The sequence below is a fragment of the Nelumbo lutea genome, chromosome 7, assembly GCF_056320005.1.
Source record: "Nelumbo lutea isolate HS-2025 chromosome 7, American lotus-T2T, whole genome shotgun sequence".
Taxonomy (NCBI): Eukaryota; Viridiplantae; Streptophyta; class Magnoliopsida; order Proteales; family Nelumbonaceae; genus Nelumbo; species Nelumbo lutea.
The window spans coordinates 37,502,327-37,522,084 of NC_142690.1; the positions used below are offsets into that span (position 1 = coordinate 37,502,327).

At 37.5% G+C, this 19,758-nt stretch overlaps 1 protein-coding gene and 1 non-coding gene across 2 annotated transcripts; both read right to left on the minus strand.

The window, feature by feature from the left end:
• Positions 1 to 7,716: 7,716 nt before the first annotated feature.
• On the minus strand, positions 7,717 to 7,823 carry LOC148846123 (small nucleolar RNA R71). Its single transcript, XR_016102697.1, has one exon. It is a non-coding gene; the product is annotated as a small nucleolar RNA R71 (small nucleolar RNA).
• An 11,273-nt stretch (positions 7,824 to 19,096) lies between these two features.
• Positions 19,097 to 19,549, minus strand: LOC148846124 (uncharacterized). Its single transcript, XM_088955928.1, has one exon. The coding sequence runs from the start codon at positions 19,547 to 19,549 to the stop codon at positions 19,097 to 19,099; it is 453 nt and encodes a 150-aa protein (XP_088812054.1).
• Between the last annotated feature and the right edge of the window lie 209 nt (positions 19,550 to 19,758).

Below are 19,758 nucleotides of genomic sequence, written 5' to 3' on the forward strand. Positions count from 1 at the left end.
CTTTAGGGAATCCATCATATGGATCTCCCTATCACATGCATTCATATTTGCTAGAGGGAACATAAAAAATTATGCCCTAGTTCTAATTTTAGGTCAAACCAAAGTGGCTCCCACTGACTTTCACAAAGTTAGATTTTTGGTGGGCCTTAATCGGCTAGGGTTTCCATACGCATCCCTTTTCAGGGTTATGGGGCCCACCAAGAAAGGAAGGGTCATCCAATGACCTTAAGGGACACCATGGCAATGATGTGCATTCAGCCATGGTGTGCACAAGAGCCACTAACGAGTCATCATGGGCCAAGTGCTTATGGCCCATGGTTGCAGCACATCAAACATCCAATCATCACATGTAAAGGAGGAATTGATCCAATCAATTAACTGCTGTAAAGCCCATTAAACGGCCCATTTGAAATCCATAACATTAACAATTAATGTCTACTAGGTGTATGGGCTGAATCGTAGTTAGTAGTTCGGCCAATACAACTTTTCTCACAAAAGTGGGCTTTTATAGTTTTAACACTTTTTAAAACTAGGCTTTACAGGTGGGCCGAATTAACCCCTGTAAAGATTTGGAACAGAAAAGTGAAAGAAGAATGGACTGAAAAATAGTCCCCTTCGAACCCTAGATTTAGTCCAAACAGTTTTGGTCCAATCTGGTCCGAAATGGTCCGAAACTGATTTTCAATTCAAAAATTAATTCATGAAAGATCTGAAATAAAAAAAAAATTAATTTTAAGCAAACAAAAAACAACTATGGACTATTCACACCACCTGCAAAACAGAGGTTAATCACTAGGGTTGCAGTTTCCCAAACTGCAAATCGCAGATAGCGATTTCTCCACTTGCAAATCTCTAGTGCCGCCTTCTTCTTCCTTCTTCTTCAATCAAGAAAAAATAAAAAGAAGAAATCCTATTTCTATTAATTTATTACATTCTTGATCAAATCCTATACATTCAGACTAGAAAAATAAAAAAAATTATTTACAGGCCGAATTGAATAAAATAAATGAATAAAAGGGAAAAATGGTGCGCAGACCATCTGTGCCCAATTTGCACTGTGATCTCCAAGTTTGAACAGTCCATCAAATCAAAATAAATAAACAACAGTTCTAAATAAATTTTGGATTTAACAGAAATTAATTTCAGATCAATCGCCCTCAACAAGAAACAATTTCTTGAAAAAAGAAAACAATCTGTGCAAATCTTGGTAGAACAACTTTTGTCCATCTGCGTAAGTTCAGATCTGATTTTCATTTGGTTCAAGATTTGAACATGTGGCTCTGATACCACTGAAAGAATGGTAGGATTCATCTAATGGATGCCATGATGGTTGCGGAATGGGTGGGCAAATTTCAAAAATTTTCCTACCTTCTCCCAACTAGGAATCATATTCCCTAAATTTAGAATACAATATTCAAGGATTCTACTTGAACCATAATTGAACCAGATCTAAACCAAAAAGAAAAAGGGAGGATTATACCTGATCCAGAGAAACGGTATCTCCCAAAGTTGGTGTTCACGCCCAAAGAAGACACCAAGATCCGCTCTTGCTGAAGATGATACAGCTATGGGTGGAATAGAACCAGCAGGGTGCGTCCTACACACTGGACCCTTCGCAAGAAACCTCTGGAAACTCTAAACACCGAATCTTTTTTAGTCTTTCTTGCAAGACTGATGTCAAGAACTGATTTCTTGACTTCCTATTGCTGCAAAGATCAAATCTTGCAAGAGGGAATGGTGGCGGCTGGAGGAGAACTCCTGGGATGAAGATGGCTGAATTGCTTCTCTCCTCCTTACTTCTTGATTAAGAAAAACTCCTAATTAGGAGTTATCCCAATCCAAATTAGTATTTGGATAGGGGATTATCTTAATCCTATCTGTAGATTAAGTTAGTTTACTCCTGATCTTATTAGGAGGTTACCAGATTCAAATCTGATTTGAATTTGGTCTCCCAGAGTGGATAAGGTTAAAGGCCCAATCCTTTTACTAACAATAATCTTTGATTTACCCCATAGATGGGTGATCATATCAGCCCAGCTCGTAATGGGCTTTTGGCCCATTAAGTGTTCATTGTTTAACTAGTTTCCAATCCGCTGACCAGTTGGGCTTCTTTGTATGGCGTGGGACCCAAGTATTGATCTACACACTAGCCACATGGGTTCAGCCCAGCCTTTATTATAAGGCCCAGCCGAATTCATTGAAAAGCTCAGTAAACTCCTAAGCCCATCACATGGACCCTATGGGCCCAACACTTACATTATGTGGTCCTTGGGCCAAGCCATCTTATAAAAACCCAGGGACTATGGGCAGGTGCAAGATTAGCCCATCAGGTATTATCCTAAATGGTCTTCACTTAACCTCTCAGCCCTTAATGATCAAGCACTGTCCGACAAGAGAGGACCTCTCCCTCGGCTACAAGGAATAGTGCCACACTCTCTACTCACATGGATCCCAGGAATTAAAACCATTTGCAAACTTTTTGAAACTGTACATATACCTATATATATATATATATATATATATTTTACAAAACAAAATTCCAACGATTGAAATCAACTGTCGGCAGTTTGGTTTCCATCAGAGAGAGTGCATGCCCAATCATTACCATTGTCCGACAAAGGGGCCGATCATGTCATTATGATCACTCACTCAGATGAATTCTCAGACTGCCCCAACATGCCCAGTTTTTGACCCCTGCTAAGGATCTCACTAATTGACATATCAAAGATAGCCTGATCTGACACCTAGTGAAGTGTCATAATTGAGTCTAGGGGTTAGGTTTAACTTTCCAGTTTTGACCATCTGTCTCCAAGGTCCAGGGCAATACTAGAAATCTGGTCCAGTTCAAGGATTCAAGTAGTCCCATACTACATGTGCCTTGGGTCTTACCCTGGTGGCCGAGACAAGCCATCCCAACACTTGGTGATACACCAGTATCAGCCTTGGTAGGATAAATATCCCCAGACTTATCCAATGGTTGTGAACATTTAAAACTAACGCGAGTCCCTATAAGTGTCTAGTTTTAGGTTCTTACACAGAATTATACCAAACAACATGAATCAAACATGCACTTTATTTATTTATACTAAAGAACAAAAGTACATCAAATCGGATTGAAGCTAAGGGCATACAAAACTATTTAACAAAAACCACATTCCTAAACAGAGATCTTACTGAAGATATCTACATGCAGCAACCACTAGGATTTTTTGCTGCCAGTCAAGAACATATGGTATGCAAACTTAACCGAGCCATATATGGACTGAAACAGGCTTCCAGGAGTTAGAACATTTGGTTTGGTTCTACTATCAAACTGTTTGACTTTGAACAAAATCCAAATGAATCCTATGTTTATAGGAAAACCAGTGGGAATATGGCTACGTTCTTGGTTCTATACATAGATGACATTCTACTCATTGGGAATGATGTAGGAATGTTAACTACGGTGAAAGTGTGGCTTTCACAACAATATTCCATGAAAGATCTTGGAGAAGCCACCTATATCTTGGGACTTTGACTCTATAGAGAAAGATCAGATAGATCAAAGAGGATAATAGGATTATCCCAGTCTACTTACATTGACAAAATTGTCAAGAGATACAGTATGGAGAACTCCAAGAATGGAAATGTTCCTTTCAGGCATGGAGTCACTCTCTCCAAGGGTATGTCTCCCAAGACTCCCGAGGAGATTGAGGGCATGAAGGAGATTCCATATGCCTCAGTCATAGGGAGCATCATGTATGCCATGTTATGCACTCATCCTGACATTGCTCAAGCAGTGAGTGGGGTAAGTAGATTCCAATCTAACCCAAGATAGGAACACTGGACAACTGTGAAGAACATACTGAGATACCTTCAAAGGACAATAGAGTTTTATTTTGTATTCGGGGGTAGTTCACTATAGATCCAAGGGTACACTGATGCCAATTTCCAATCAGATCCAGATGATAGAAAGTCTACATCCGGGTACATCTTTTTGATGGGGGCTTGTGTAGTTAGTTGGAAAAGTAGCAAATAAGGTTCCACCGTAGATTCCTCAATGGAAGCCAAATACATTGCCACAAGTGAAGCTACTAAAGAAGTCGTCTGGATGAAGACGTTCATTCAAGAATTAGGAGTAGTTCCATCCAGCAAATCACTCATTCAATTGTTATGTGACATTAATGGAGATATAGCTCAGGCTAGGGAGTCATGAGTCCACTCGAAGTTGAAGCACATCGAGACAAAGTACCGTGTACTGTGGGAGATAATTGGTAGAGGGGACATCCTAATTCAAAAAGTAGCACTAGCGGAGAATGCAGCTGACCCATTGACTAATCCACTTACACAGAAAGTGTTTGAGAAACACGTGGAAAGTATGGGACTCCGACTTGTACCCGATTTGACCTAAGTGCAAGTGGGAGCTATTAGACAATTATGCCCTTAGCTCCAATCAGATTGATGTATCTTTTGACATTTATTGTAAATGAATAAAGTATATAATCCATTCATGTCATTGTGGTATGATCGGGGAATGCACTCTCTAATGGAAACCTAAACTACTGGTAGTTGATTCCAAACGTTGAAATTTGTTTTTTGCAAAATATATTTATATAGAGATATACTATATATATATATATATATATATATATATATATATATTATGGTTTCAAAATATTTGCAAAAGGTTTTAATTCCCGGGATCCATGTGAGTAGAGAGTGCAGCACTATACCTTGCAGCCGAGGGAGAGGCCCTCTCTTGTGGGGCGGTGTTTGATTATTATGGGCTGAGAGGTAAGTGAAAGACCATTGAGGATAATACTTGATGGGCTAATCTTGCATCTGCCTATAGTTCTTGGGTTTTCATAAGGTGGCTGGATCCAAGAACCATTTAGTGTAAATATTGGGCTCATTAAGAACCTGTGGTGATGGACTCAGGGGTTCACTATCTCCTACAGTGAATTCAGCTAGGACTTGTAACAAAGGCTGAGCTGAACCCATGTGGCTGATGTATAGATCGATATAAAGGTCCCACACTGTACAAAGAGAGCCAACTGGGCAGCAAGTTAAGGAGTAAGTGAGCACATAAGCTTAATGGGCCTAAAGCCCAATTCGTACTGGGCTTAAGTTAGTTAATTAAAAGGAGGCAATATCTTATTTATAATCTGATTAAGATTAGCTGAAAGGATAAGATAAGTCTTATCAATTTAAGAGTCTAGATCCAAATATCATATTTGGATCAAGAAACTCTCTTCTAATTAGATTGGGAAGCTAATCCAAAGGAGACTATACATAGGGGGCGAATTCCTTAGTTTCATACACATCAATCTGCAGAGTTCCCTCCTGTTCTTGCAATCCCTACCCAATTCAATCTCCACTTGTGTATCTAATCAAGAAAGGTTCTTGATATTGTTTCCTGTTTGAAGAAACAACTTGAAGTCGTGCTCACCAGCCCCTGTTCAATTCTTGCTGAAGAATCCCGATTCTTGCTAAAGAGCCATCCTGTTGATTTTGCTTCACCACACACTATGTCATCTTTAGTGGAAGCGGATTTTAGTCTTCTCCTTGGGCATGAACACCTTCATTGGGAGTTACTACTACTTCGTATCAGGTATATCCCTCACTTCCTATTGGTTTTAGATCTGATCCGGTTTTGTTTCAATAATGATCCTTGAAAATGCAGTTTTCTAAAATAGGGAATGCGATTCCCAAATGGGAGAGAGAGAGATTTTTGAAATTTTGCCCAACCTTCCTGTAGGGTTTGGCCATCCATATGATGGATCTCTCGTCCCTTCACTATCTCTACTTCATCCAAATTTTGGATCATTTTTATTTATTATTTTTTATTTTAGTGTTCTTTAATTTCTGAATTTTAATTTTTGCCTTGTTCAATTCAGAATATTTAATTTCAACATTAATAAATTTTATGTTCTTATTTTCTGCAAATCCCAGATATATTTTCCTTTTATTTTTCTAGAACAAAAATAATAATTTTTATTCTTGCTTCCCTATGGGTTCAACCCCTTCCTCACCACGTACTACGTTGTTTAAGGTTACGTGAGGATTGGAAAAATTTACAAATCTCTAAACTAGTGCCATGGGTGTTTGACAACTCTTTCCTGGCACACCAAGTTTTTGGCGTCGTCGCCGGGGAAGCAATGGATTAAAAATTTTTATTTCTTTTTTTTTTGATCCATTTACATTATTTTTTTTTCGTTAGTTTTCTGATCTTTGGAAATAAAACTCTCATAATTATTCTTTATTTTCATAGGATGTAGTAGCCGAAGGCGGGGTGTTGGAACATTACCAAACTATGCACAAAAAAAAATATTGGGTAGCGATTCAGGTGTGGTCATCCCAACTTATTTCTGACTTTTCTTTTTATTTTTGAATTTATCTTGGTAGATTAGTGTTTTTGAATCTTTGGTTATTTATTTTTATTTTTATTTCTTAATAGATTTGGCTATATTTTTTTAAGATAATATTTTTCTTTTGTTTTGTCTACAGATCTAGTTAGTTATTTGTTTATTTCTGTATTTGCATGAGTTTTTTTTTTTCGTTTAAGAATTAATTATTCCTGTATTTTTTTCATGCCTTTAATTTTTCTTGCTTGGTGCGATTTTAGTTTTAAGAATAGTGATTTCTATTGTCTTTTATTTCTGATTTCAGCAGGTGCAATCTCATTTTTAGGATTAATAACTATGTTTTTCTGTTAATCCATTTAAGGACAATCCAATTTAAATAAGATAAGGTGGGGATTTCATCACCCTTCCTTGGCCAAAAAAACCACCACCCTTTCATGTGTGGTTCACCCTAAACCTTAATTTAAAATTTAGATAGCAAGATCTTTTAAGAGGCCCCACACATTTGGTTCATAAGTGTGCTGAATTTTAGGGAAGCTTGTAATTACTTTCCATAATCGGTGGTTGGTGTCTAAGGAAAGAGGTTAATTGGCTAAACCTAAGCGTGTTTTGTGGTTACTTAATTAGGTCCTTGTGAGAGCAAGGGGAGCCTCCAACATCCCCACCTCTTACCTGAATAACCAAAGGAAGTGGTGTAATTCCAAGTGAACCTAAGAGGATTCACATTGGTTGAACCACTAGTTTAGGAAACCTTAGGTCAGCCCCTAGGCTGTGTGTAAAATGCTTGCTTTTTTTTAATTTAAAAATTCAAATTTAAATTTAAATTTCAGAAGTTTAAATTTCAAAATCTAAATTTGAATTTAAATTTCAAATTTCAAAAAAGAAGAAAAAGGGACTTCTGAGTCATATGTTGGGAAGGAGATCTCTGAGGAGAGAAATATTAGAACCCATACATGAGATAGATAGATACCTCCATCACCAGCAAGACAACCAAATGGCCAGGATCGATGATGAACAGCCCAGAAAACTAAAGGAGTATTTCACTCCGACCTAGTATAACCCTTCATTTTGCATACTATTGTCGGATACCCAAGCCTTGTAGTATGAGATTAAATCAAGCACAATCCAGATGCTCCCCTCTTTCTACGGGAACCCGAGTGAGGACCCATGCAAACACATAGATGAGTTTTTGGAAATTTGTTCCACTATAAAGATCCAAAACTTTAAGGATGATGCCCTTAGATTAACTCTTTTCCCCTTCTCCTTGAAAGACAAGGCTAACCACTGGTTGGGAACTATAGGGAGACCTATTAGAACTTGGGTAGAAATGTAGCAAGAATTCCTTAGAAAGTTCTACCCTATAGGACGAACCAACACTATGAGAAGAGCCATCACTGGATTCACCCAAACACCGGGTGAACAAATTCATGAGTCTTGGGAGAGAATGAAAGAGTTGTTGAGGAAGTGCCCACACCATGGCCTGTCCAAGTGGCAAATTGTTCAAGCCTCCTATAAAGGTTTGATTGATCAATACAAGCAAATGGTAGATGCATCCTGTGGTGGGGCATTTATGAGTAAAAGTGAGGATGAAGCATATGCTCTTTTCAAAACATTGATTGAAAATTTCATCAACAATGCATCATTATATTCCTGTGAGAGGTTTGTGGAACCCTCAAAGAGGGTAGGGCTCTACGAAGTCAGGAACAAAATAGAGCTCAAGCAAAGAATCGACCTGAATGCAATTTCTAGAAAATTGGACAAGGTAAATCTTCTAGCCCAAAAGCTTGATCAATTCTTTACCTATAACAAGCAACTAGCCCATCTACACCTTATCCTGAAGTTTGCTCCATTTGTGCTAGCCCGACCCACCAAGTTGATGATTGTCCAACGGCGGCCTAGCTTCCGCCATTTATCCAAGAACAGGTTCAGGTAGCACAAAGTTTCTCGAGGCCTAATAATGACCCATTTTCAAATACTTACAACCCTGGATGGAGAAATCACCCTAACTTTTCTTGGAGGACACATCAACATAACACACAGTCCCAACAGTACCATCCATCTAACTCCATGGCCCACCAATTTTAGAGGCCACAAGTTCAGAGCCAATTTCAGTAGACTTACCCTAGGCACTAGCGGGTCCAACTTTATTAGGTTTACCCACAACCTCCTCAGACCAGTACAGTTGATGACAAATTCATGCAGCTTCAACAACTGATTCTAACTTAGCAGCAGTCCACCACTAGATTAAAGAGCCAAATAGGATAGCTAGCTGAAGCTAACAATTAGTGAGTTACAGAATTATTGGGGTTGATTTTAACTCGCCGATCCTGAACCTATCATAAATGGATGGAAGCAGATTTATACTAGCCCTAAGATCCATTAGTGCCCAATCGAAGGTGATTCCAGTGATGACATAGCTTATTAAAGGAGCACGAAGGTCTTTCATGTTCCGAGGGAGTTGATTTAGGAGAGCTGCACTAACATTTTTCGAGAGCATCATTTTTTGAGGGGCCGATTGTGGCTCCATTATTTGAATACATAACTCTTTCAAGAACTTGGCATAGGCTAGGACATGTTGGATCACATTGAGGAGAGGGATGTTAATATGGACTTCCCGGCTCTCCTCGTTGTGACTTTCTTTATTCTTTAGCACCGGCCCGACTGTGAGTGCATTTGGAAAGGGAACTACGGGTTGGTTTACTATAGGGTCTTCCTACTCCTTTTCTTCTTCTTCAACTTTCTTTTTTTCATACAGGTCCTCTAAAATCATCTCACCCCTTAAGGTTGTAATAGCCTTGGTATTTTTAAGCTGAGAGTCCTTAGGAGGTGGTTGAATTGTTGTGGAGGAAAACTCGGTGGCTGATTTCTAGGACTCACAACTAGTTGACTTGGAAATTGCCCTACTCCTCTCCTCTTCTTGGCTTCGGCTAGCTGTCATATTTGGCTTTCTAATCTATTGATGGACTGCTGCTGGTTTAGGATCAGCTGCTGAAGCTTCATGAATTGGTCATCATTGGTACGGGTTTGAGGAGGTTGTGGGTAAGCCTGATACGGTTGAACCAGTTGGTTCCTAGGGAACGCCTACTGGAATGAAATATGTACTTGTGTCCTCTGAAAACTTTGGGCCGTTGAGTTAGATGGGTGGTATTGCTATTGGGACTCTGTATAGGTTTGACATGGTTGAGCCGTTTGAGTCCCAAGGTAATCATTGTACTCCCAATGAGTCTGGGCTTTAGACCATTAAGAGTGCATATCTGGCAGGGGGTTTTCTTGGACTTGGTCCATATAATTGAAGTTTGGCTGATTTTCCCACCCAGGATTATATGGACTAGAGAATGAGTTAGCCTTGGGTTGGAAAAATGTGTTGGCCACATGTATTTGGTTTGGACGGACTAGTTGACATGGGCCCGTCGTAGGGCACTAGCTGACATGTGTTAGATAGTTGTATGCCCTTAGTTTCAATTAGAAATATCTACACTATGAATTTATTGTAAATGAATAAAGTACACATTTGATTCATGTTCCTGTGTTGTGTTTCTGTGTAATACCTTTAAACTGGACACTTAATGAGACTTGTGTTAGTTTAGAATGTTCGTAGACATTGGGTAAGTCTGGGGAGATTTATCTTGCCAAGGCTGACACTGGTGTGCTGCCAACTGTTGGGGTGGCTTGTCTCAGCTGCCAGGGTGAGACCCAAAGCACATGTAGTGTAGGATTAATAGAACCTTTGAACCAGACCAGATTTCTAGTATTGCCCCGGACCTTGAAGATAGATGGGAAAAACTGGAAAGTTACACCTGACCCCTAGACTCGATTATGATACTACACTAGGTGTCGGATTGGGCTATTTTTGATGTACCAATCAGTGAGATCCTTAGCGGGGGTCAAAACCTGGGTATGTTGGGACAGTCCGAGAATTCATTTGAGTGGGCGATCATAGTGATAGTATCAGCCCCTTTGTCAGACAAAGGTAATGATCAGGGATGCACTCTCTCTGATGGAAACCAAGACTGCCGACAACCGATTTCAATTGTTGAGATTTTGTTTTGCAAAATATATAAAGATATATATATATATATATATATATATGTTAGGGTTTCGAAATGATTTGCAAAAGGTTTTAATTCCCGAGATCCATGTAAGCAGAGAGTGCAACACTGTTCCTTGTAGTCGAGGGAGAGGTCCTCCTTTGTCGGGCAGTGTTTGATCATTATGGGCTAAGAGGTTAAGTGTAAGACCATTGAAAATAATACCTGATGGGCTAATCTTGCATCTGCCCACAGTCCCTGGGTATTACAAGGTGGCTTGTCCTAGGAACCACTTAGGGTAAGTGTTGGGCCCATAGGGTTCTCCCTTATCACTTAAACGGACTTCTAATCCAAATATAATTTGGATCAGCAACTACTAATAGGATTAGGAGCTGATCCCTTTAAATCTATAAAAGGAGGAGGGGGCGGCAGCCTTTAGAAATGCAACCCAAGACTCTTTTCTTAAGAGCTGAAATCACAAAAGAGAGAATTCTGCAACCTCTACAAAATCTCTCTTGCCGCTTCCTTCCTACCGCCGCCATTACCTTCAGTTCGATCTCTAGTTCTTGGGAGGAACCAAGATCTGATCTTGATACCAATCTTTTGGGAAAAGATTGATTGGAGCTGTACTCATAAGCCATCTAGTTGATTCTTGTGAAGGGTCAAGTTCCTTTTGAAGAACATTGCTGATTCTGCTCCATCCTGCACTGCGGCATCTTCAGTGGGAGCAGTCTTTGGATCCTTCCTTGGGCATGAACACCTCCATTTGGAGATACTAATTCTCTGTATCAGGTACATCCTCCCTCCTACTCCTTTTGGTTCAGATCTGGTTTGGTTCATGGTTCAAGATTGATCCTTGAAAAATAGGTTTTTCTAAAATTGGGAATTCGATTCCCTGCAAAGTTGGGAGAAATTTTTGAAATTCGCCCAGTCCATTCCGTAAGACTTGGGCATCCATGTGATGGATATCCCATCCCTTCAACATGATGGGCCGGGCATGCACAGATGGAACATGATGGATAGGATGACAAGGTTGGGTATGAGCCACTTTGTTGATGACGTGCAAGGCCTTGGTCAAGTCTTTGGGCCATATCATTAATCATGTCCAGTTGTTAAGACATATGGTTCCAATCTATTTGTGGCTCAAGTTGGAAGTAATTTCTCATTCCACAAACTCCGGCCATTAAATTCATGTTATTTTAACCCCATTTTTCTTCTTTTTTTTTGAAATTTGAAATTTTAATTTTGAATTTTAATTTAAAATTTAGATCTTGAAATTTAAATTCTGAAATTCAAACTCAAATTTGATTTTTAAAAATTTTTTAATTCAAAATTTAAATTCAAATTCAAAATTTGAAATTTAAATTCAAATTTGAATATTTAATTTTTTTTTCTTCTTTTTTTCTTTTTTTAAACACAAACAAATCAACCACACAACCTAAGGACTGACCTAGGGTTTCCTAAAGTAGTGATTCAACCAATGTGAATCCTTTTAGCTTCACTTGGAATTACACCACTTCCTTTGGTTAGCCAGGTAAGAGGTGAAGATGTGGGAGGCTCCCCTTGCTCTCGCAAGGACCTAATTAAGTAACCACAAAACCCGCTTAGGCGTAGCCATTTAACCTCCTTCCTTAGGCACCAACCACCGGTTATGGAAAATAATTTCAAGCTTCCCTAAAATTCAGCACACTTTTGAACCAAATGTGAGGCTTCCCTAAAGGATCGTTATATCCAAATTTTAAATTAGGTCTAGGGTGAACCGCACGTGAATGGTGGCGATTTTTGGGCTAAGGAAGGGTGATGAAATCCCCACCTTATCTTATTTAAGTTGGATGCCCTTAAACGAATTAACGAAAAGACAAAATAAACACAACAAAATGCAACTAACTACAATGCACGAACAATTGTTTCTAAAATGCAATTGATAAATTAAACATAAAAGAATAAAATGAATGAACAAACTAAGCAAAAGGAACAATTAAAATAATTAAAAGAACACCCAACACATTCACAACAAACTATAATAATTTCAATGATTAAATAAACCTATATGATGCATGCTCTAGAATACAAATTCCCAGAATTCAAATTTCAATTTTCAAATTGAAATAAGTTTTTAAATTTTTTTTCAATTTTTTAATCAAAAATTTAAAATTTTAATTTTGAAATTTGAAATTCAAATTCAAATTCAAATTTAGGTTCGAATTAAAATTAAAATTTAATTCAGATTTGAAATTTAAACTCAAATTCAAAAATTTCAACAATTTCCTATCTAGCAATTAGTTATTCAATTAAACAATGAAAAGATAAGAAATTAAACAAAGCAACTGATAAGAACCCACTAGACGACCTGCTCTAGAAACTCTTGAATCAAGTAGTTATGCGCACCCAAAAGTTAGAAAACAAGCTACAGTTGATCAGATTAGAACCTTAAGGAAACTAAGTCCTTAAAGACCCCAATCTTGAAGATGCCACAAAGGTTGATCACTCCCTTGATAAGTCAAGATATTTTATTTTACCAAGAACACAAGAAGGCAAAGCTAAGCTTGCTGAAAAATACCATTGTATTATTGATTGATCTCGTATTACATAGTTGCAGTCTTTATATAGGCATGTAAACATCATTATCTTATAAGGAAACTCTTAACTAATGATTATCTTATCAGGAAACACCTAACTGATGAGGATCCCTTTAATTTAAGAAAACAAATCTTCTTTGAAATAGGAATCCTTCTAAAAGACTACAACTAATGACAACTAAGCATAGAAAAGTCAAAGTAAAACAAAACAAGACAAAACAACCCCAACATGACAAAACAAAAACAAGCCCATCAATACATCTTAGCATGTGAATTGGGCATTTTCTTATCATGTCCATGCACCAAGCCCATCAAGATTTGTTCTTCAAGTTCTAAGCCTTGCACATCGTCTTGCACATAAAGATAGGTGATTATCCTTGGTGAAGTTTTGGGAACTGCTAGAACAGTCTTAGAATTTTCTAGAACAGCCTCTTTTTCATGCACTTTCATGATTAAGTCTTGTAAAGCCTCTTTCATCCTCTTTGTTCTTGCCCTAGTCATTGGTCCACCGATTCCTTGCAAAGGATCTTGAGAATATTTGGGAATATTAGCTTGAACCAATTGACCAGCACCTCGATCTCCATTATTCTCTCCTTCCTCAAAATGATTCATCCTCGAATCTTTATTATTTTATTAATGGATCGGCTGTCCACACACATACGCCATGTTCCTTCTTTGTTTGGGACTAAGATGACAGGAACAAAATATGGGCTAAGACTCTCCCTTACAAAACCCTTTTACACCAACTCATCCACTTGCCTTTGTTTCTCCTTTGTTTCCTCGGGATTAGCTCTATAAGCAGGTCGATTTGGTGTTGCAGAACCGGGTATGAACTGATCCCACTGTGATATATATCCATTTGAATATAGCATATCTTCAATATGGAAAACTATGTTAATGTTGTTCAAGTCCTTGATAGGCTGGTCTGTGGTATTAAGCGAGCCTAGCTGGTAATTGTTATATTCATTAGAACCATCACGCTCTGCCTTTCCCTTGTCTCCAAATATGATGATTTGCTGTAATGAATTCTGCCCAGGGTAAGGGGATGACTTGAAAGAATGAATCTTGCTCCAAATGTATGAACCATTAAATAATCGGTGACCAAGCTTCTAATCATGCCAACCAACTATTCGTGCTAGTGCACCACACATGCTGTTCCACTGAATTGTCAATGTCCCAGCTGAAATATCAAGAGTTCCATGATTTGGTATGGCAGAACTGGGTAAGAAATCGATTTGATGCTCAATACCTCTTAAGGGAGGTAATGCATGGGGAATATCCTCGGGAAATAGGTCCTCAAATTCCTTATCCTTCACATGGCATCTTGTGTGAAAAATAAGCTCATGTTGCTCCTCATCACCATCATCCTTAGACTGTATACTTAGGGCTCTCTTTGTAACCAGCAAATCACCATGAATGGGTCCTACGACTTCAACATCAGAACAATCCTCCAATGGTAGCATCTCATCCTCATTTGAGCTAGCACTTTTTATTTTCCCATTCTCCAACACAATCATAACTCTTTTGTTCGGGCATTGAGAAGCAATATGCCCGAATCCTTAGCACCAAAAACACTTAACATCATGTGATTTAAAAGAAGTCTTATTTTTGGTTTTACTTTTATGAACAATAACTGAATCCTTTTGCTTTGCTTCCTCCTTTGTTTATGAGGCAGCTTTATTGTCCTTCTAATTAAGCTTCCATGAAGAACTAGACCTAAACCCTTTTGATTTGTTTTGCTTCTCCACTTTAATGGCTTTGTGCAATAGCTCCTCCTTCTCCACATAGTGTTGTAAATCCACCACATCAGCAATCTCCTTGTTTAGGCCGCCAATAAATCTAGTCATTGTTGCTTCTTGGTCCTCCTCTATGTTTGCTCTAATCATGGCTATCTCCATCTCTTTGTAATAGTCCTCTACACTCATGGAACCTTGAACCAGCCTCTGCAACTTTCTATGCAAATCTCTATAGTAATGGCTAGGTATAAATCCTTTGCACATTACCAATTTCATCTCTTCCCATGACCGAATTGGTCTCTCTTCATTCCTACGCCTATTAATCACCAATTAATCCCACCATATGCTTGCATAATCTGTGAACTCCATGACTGCTAGTTTTACTTTATTCTCCTTGGAGTAATCATGGCAATCAAATACGTGCTTAACCTTTCTTTCCCACTCCAAATATAGTTCGGGATCATTCTTTCCTTGAAAGGTCGGAATCTTCATCTTTATGCTGCCCAAGTTGCTATCTCTTTTGGAAACAACCTTCTTGCCTCATCTAAAACATGATTCCTCCAAATCCGGATCATCTTCCTCTCATTAACAGCCCTTATGAATAATTTCATGTCAATCTCTTGTGGTTCTCCTTCAATACTCATGGTTATAACCTGCAAAAACTCACTGGAAATAAAAGAATTTTGTTCCTCACCTCTCTTTGTTTCTTTTCTTTTCTTTTTTTTTTGTTCTTTACAAACTCCCTCACGTGTTTACACTCAAATCAGATGGTTATCACGATCTCACCTCTCTTTGCCTTTTTTTTTTTTTCACTCAAGCCAGACCCCTTTATGTTCTTAACATAATCAAGATCAACAAATCTCAAGGAGCAATTGGTTAGATGGTGGCAAATCTCAAAATCAGAACTTCAAAAACTTAGTTGAGGCAAATAGTAGAAATAAGTAAGGAAAAATCAATTATAGGAGCCAAGAAAAAATAAGAAAACTTCAAAAGGAAGCAAAAGACATGCAAAAGAAATCACTAGAATATGGAACACGAAATTAAATTAATTTAGACACAAGAATCCTTATTTGATAAGGATTAGTACTAACGAATATAGTAAGACAGTTGTTTATGGAAAAAGAAAATCCAAACTCAAAAATGATTGTTAGTCAACTAGTCGAACCCAAAAAAAAGGAAATATGATCTTGCAATTCAAGAAATCCCAATTATGCAAAGAAAAAGATTAAAAATCAAATCTGCAATCTAATTCCTCCTCTTTCTTCTTTTTTTTGTTTTTTTTTTCGAATTGGATGTTCTTTTCGGGTTTTTTTTTTCTTTTTTTTTGAATTGAATGTTCTTTCCTATCTCTGTTTTTTTTTTTTTTTTGCCAAACTAAACACACAAACACAGAATTGACTCTATTCGAAAACACAAAGAAGTCAAATGAAAAAATTCAAAGAAACTATGCAAGGACAACACAAGAAATGCACAAAGATAAAAAAAAATACAAAACAAGGATAAGCAAAGGATAAGTAACCTGTTTCTAGAACCAAGGCTTTGATACCAAATGATAAGTACCCACTAGACGACCTGTTCTACAAACTCTTGAATCAAGTAGTTATGCGCACCCAGAAGCTAAAAAACAAGCTATAGTTGATCAGATTAAAACCTTAAGGAAACTAAGTCCATAAAGACCCCAATCTTGAATATGCCACAAAGGTTGATCACTCCCATGATAAGTCAAGACATTGTATTCTACCAAGAACACAAGAAGGCAAAGCTAATCTTGCTGAAAATACCATGTATTATTGATTGATCTCGTATTACATAGTTGCAGCCTTTATATAGGCATGTAAGCATCATTATCTTGTAAGGAAACTCTTAGTCTTATAAGGAAACTCTTATCAAATGATTGTCTTATCAGGAAACACCTAACTTATAAGGATCCCTTTATTTTAGGAAAACAAATCTGCTTTGAAATAAGAATCCTTCTAAAAGACTACAACTAATGACAACTAAGCATAGAAAAGTCAAAGTAAAACAAGACAAGACAAAACAAGACCAACAAGACAAAACAAAAACAATCCCATCAATACATCTTAGCATGTGAATTGGGCATTTTCTTATCTTGTTCATGCGTCAAGCCCGTCAAGCTTTGTTCTTCAAGTTCTAAGCCTTGCACATCGTCTTGCACATAAAGATAGGTGATTATCCTTGGTGAAGTTTTGGGAACTGCTAGAACAGTCTTAGAATCTTCTAGAACAACTTCTTTGTCACGCACTTTCATGATTAAGCCTTGTAAAGTCTCTTTCATCCTCTTTGTTCTTGCCCTAGTCATTGGTCCACCGATTCCTTACAAAGGATCTTGAGAATATTTGGGAATATTAGATTGAGCCATTTGGTCGGTACCTCAATCTCCATTATTCCCTCATTCCTCGAAATGATTCATCCTTGAATCCTTGTTATTTTGTTAATGGCTCGGCAGTCCACACACATACGCCATGTTCCTTCTTTGTTTGGGACTAAGATGACAGGAACCATATTGAAAATAATCATCAGTGAAAGTTATGAAATAACAATATTTGTTCTATTTCCTAACATTCATGGGACCATATACATTAGTATGTATAAGGTCAAGTGTGCCCGTACTTCTTTGAGACTTATTTGCAAATGGCCCTTTTGCCATCTTTCCTTGGAGGCAAGGTTTACAAGTTGGTAGATCTTCCACAGTGAGAAAATATAGAGGACCATCCTTCACCAATCTTGTGATATGTTCTACATTAATATCGCTAAGTCGGTAATGCTACAGGCATGTGGGGTTAACTGTATCACATGTTCTTTTCTTAGGGATGTGTTCCGATACAGTTTCAGTCACATTTGTTTTTAGAGAAGGATGAAGAGCAAAAAGACCATTCCCAAGTTCTCCATGAGTAAAAAAATTGTTATTCAATTTAGTTGTAATCTTATTACTAAACAAAATAGAATAACCATCTTTACACAACTTAAAAACTGAAATCAATTTTCTTATAAGTAAAGGTACATAAAGACAATTTTTTAATGTAAAAATTTCTTCTCTAAAAATTAAATGTACTATTCCTATAGCAATAGTTGCAACAGTTGTAGTTATTCCCAAGCAAAGCACAACCTCATCATCATTCAGCCTTCAACTTTCCTTGAACCCTTACAATGTGTTACATGCATGAGTGGAAGGCCCAAAATCAATACACTAGGATGCATAAATAACCAACATATTGCTCTCTATGACAAGATATTTGAAATTACCTTTTTTATTCTTGTGGGATTCCAAATACTAAGGAAAATTCCTCTTCCAATGCCCAATCTTCTTGTAGAAGTGACATTCATCAAATGATTTGTCTTTCTTTTGCTTCTTTGGTTTGCCTCCCTTTTCTGAGGCCTCTTCTTACCCTTCCATTTCTTCTTGCCAGATTTGCCACCTTTAACAAGCATGTCTACTGGCTTATCCTTCTTAATAAGTTATTTGACTCTTTGTAACATATTGTTGAGCTCCTACAAGATAAATTTTAGCTTGTTCATGTTGTAATTTATTACAAACTGATTGAATGATGAAGGTAAAGATTTCAGGATGGCATTAGTCTTGGTGTCATCGTCAATTTGGGAGTCAAGAGCCTCCAAGTCATTTATATAACCTATCATCTGCATGACATGGTCTTGAACTGCTTGGCTTTTGGTCATCATCGTAGTCATCAACAGTTTGAGGACCTTTTGTCTTGTAGAACGATTTTGTTCTCATACATGGTGTTTATACTATCCAAGATATCTTTGTAGATATCAATTTTATCAAATTGTCTCTAGGTAGAATTATCCAAGAAGGCTATGACATAACACCGGGCAAGAGAATTTTTCTCTTCCCATTCCTGATATTCCCTCATTCTTGCCTCATAAGCCCTTATTAGATAGTGTATGACCTTAGCTCCAATCATATTGGTGTATTGATACATTTATTGTAAATTAATAAAAGTATATAGTTGTTTCATATTATCCTTGGTGTGTTTGTATGTAACTACCCCTTAAACTAGACACTTATGAGAATCGTGTTAGTTTAGAATGTTCTCAGCCGTTGGATAGACTTGTTTAGTTTATCTTTCCAAGGTTAAAATGTTTTCAACCAACATATTGGTCTATATGATAAGAGATTTGAAATTACCTATTTTATTCTTGTGGGATTCCAAATACTAAGGAAAATTCCTCTTCCAATGCCTAGTCTTCCTACAGAAGTGACATTCATCAGATGCTTTGTCTTTCTTTTGTTTCTTTGCTTTGCCTCCCTTTTTTGAGGTCTTTTTCTACCCTTCCATTTCTTCTTGCTAGATTTGCCACCTTCAACAAGCATGGCTACCAGCTTATCCTTCTTAATAAGTTATTTCTCATTATAATATATTGTTGAGCTCCTACAAGCTAAATTTTAGCTTGTTCATATTGTCATTCATTACAAACTGATTGAAGGATGAAGGTAAAGATTTCAGGATGGAATTAGTCTTGGTGTCATCGTCAATTTGGGAGTCAAGAACCTCCAAGTCATTTATATAACCTATCATCTGCATGACATGGTCTTGAACTGCTTGGCTTTTGGTCATCATCGTAGTCATCAACAGTTTGAGGACCTTTTGTCTTGTAGAATGATTTTGTTCCTCATACATGGTGTTTATACTATCCAAGATATCTTTGTAGATATCAATTTTATCAAATTGTCTCTGGGTAGAATTATCCAAGAAGGCTATGACATAACACCGGGCAAGAGAATTTTTCTCTTCCCATTCCTGATATTCCCTCATTCTTGCCTCATAAGCCCTTATTAGATAGTGTATGACCTTAGCTCCAATCATATTGGTGTACTGATACATTTATTGTAAATTAATAAAAGTATATAGTTGTTTCATATTATCCTTGGTGTGTTTGTATGTAACTACCCCTTAAACTAGACACTTATGAGACTCGTGTTAGTTTAGAATGTTCTCAGCCGTTGGATAGACTTGTTTAGTTTATCTTGCCAAGGTTAAAATGTTCTCAACCAACATATTGGTCTCTATGATAAGAGATTTGTAATTACCTA

Bases quoted from the DNA above. Each gene is read 5' to 3' on its own strand.
- LOC148846124 (XM_088955928.1), bottom strand. From the start codon at position 19,549: ATGTATCAGTACACCAATATGATTGGAGCTAAGGTCATACACTATCTA.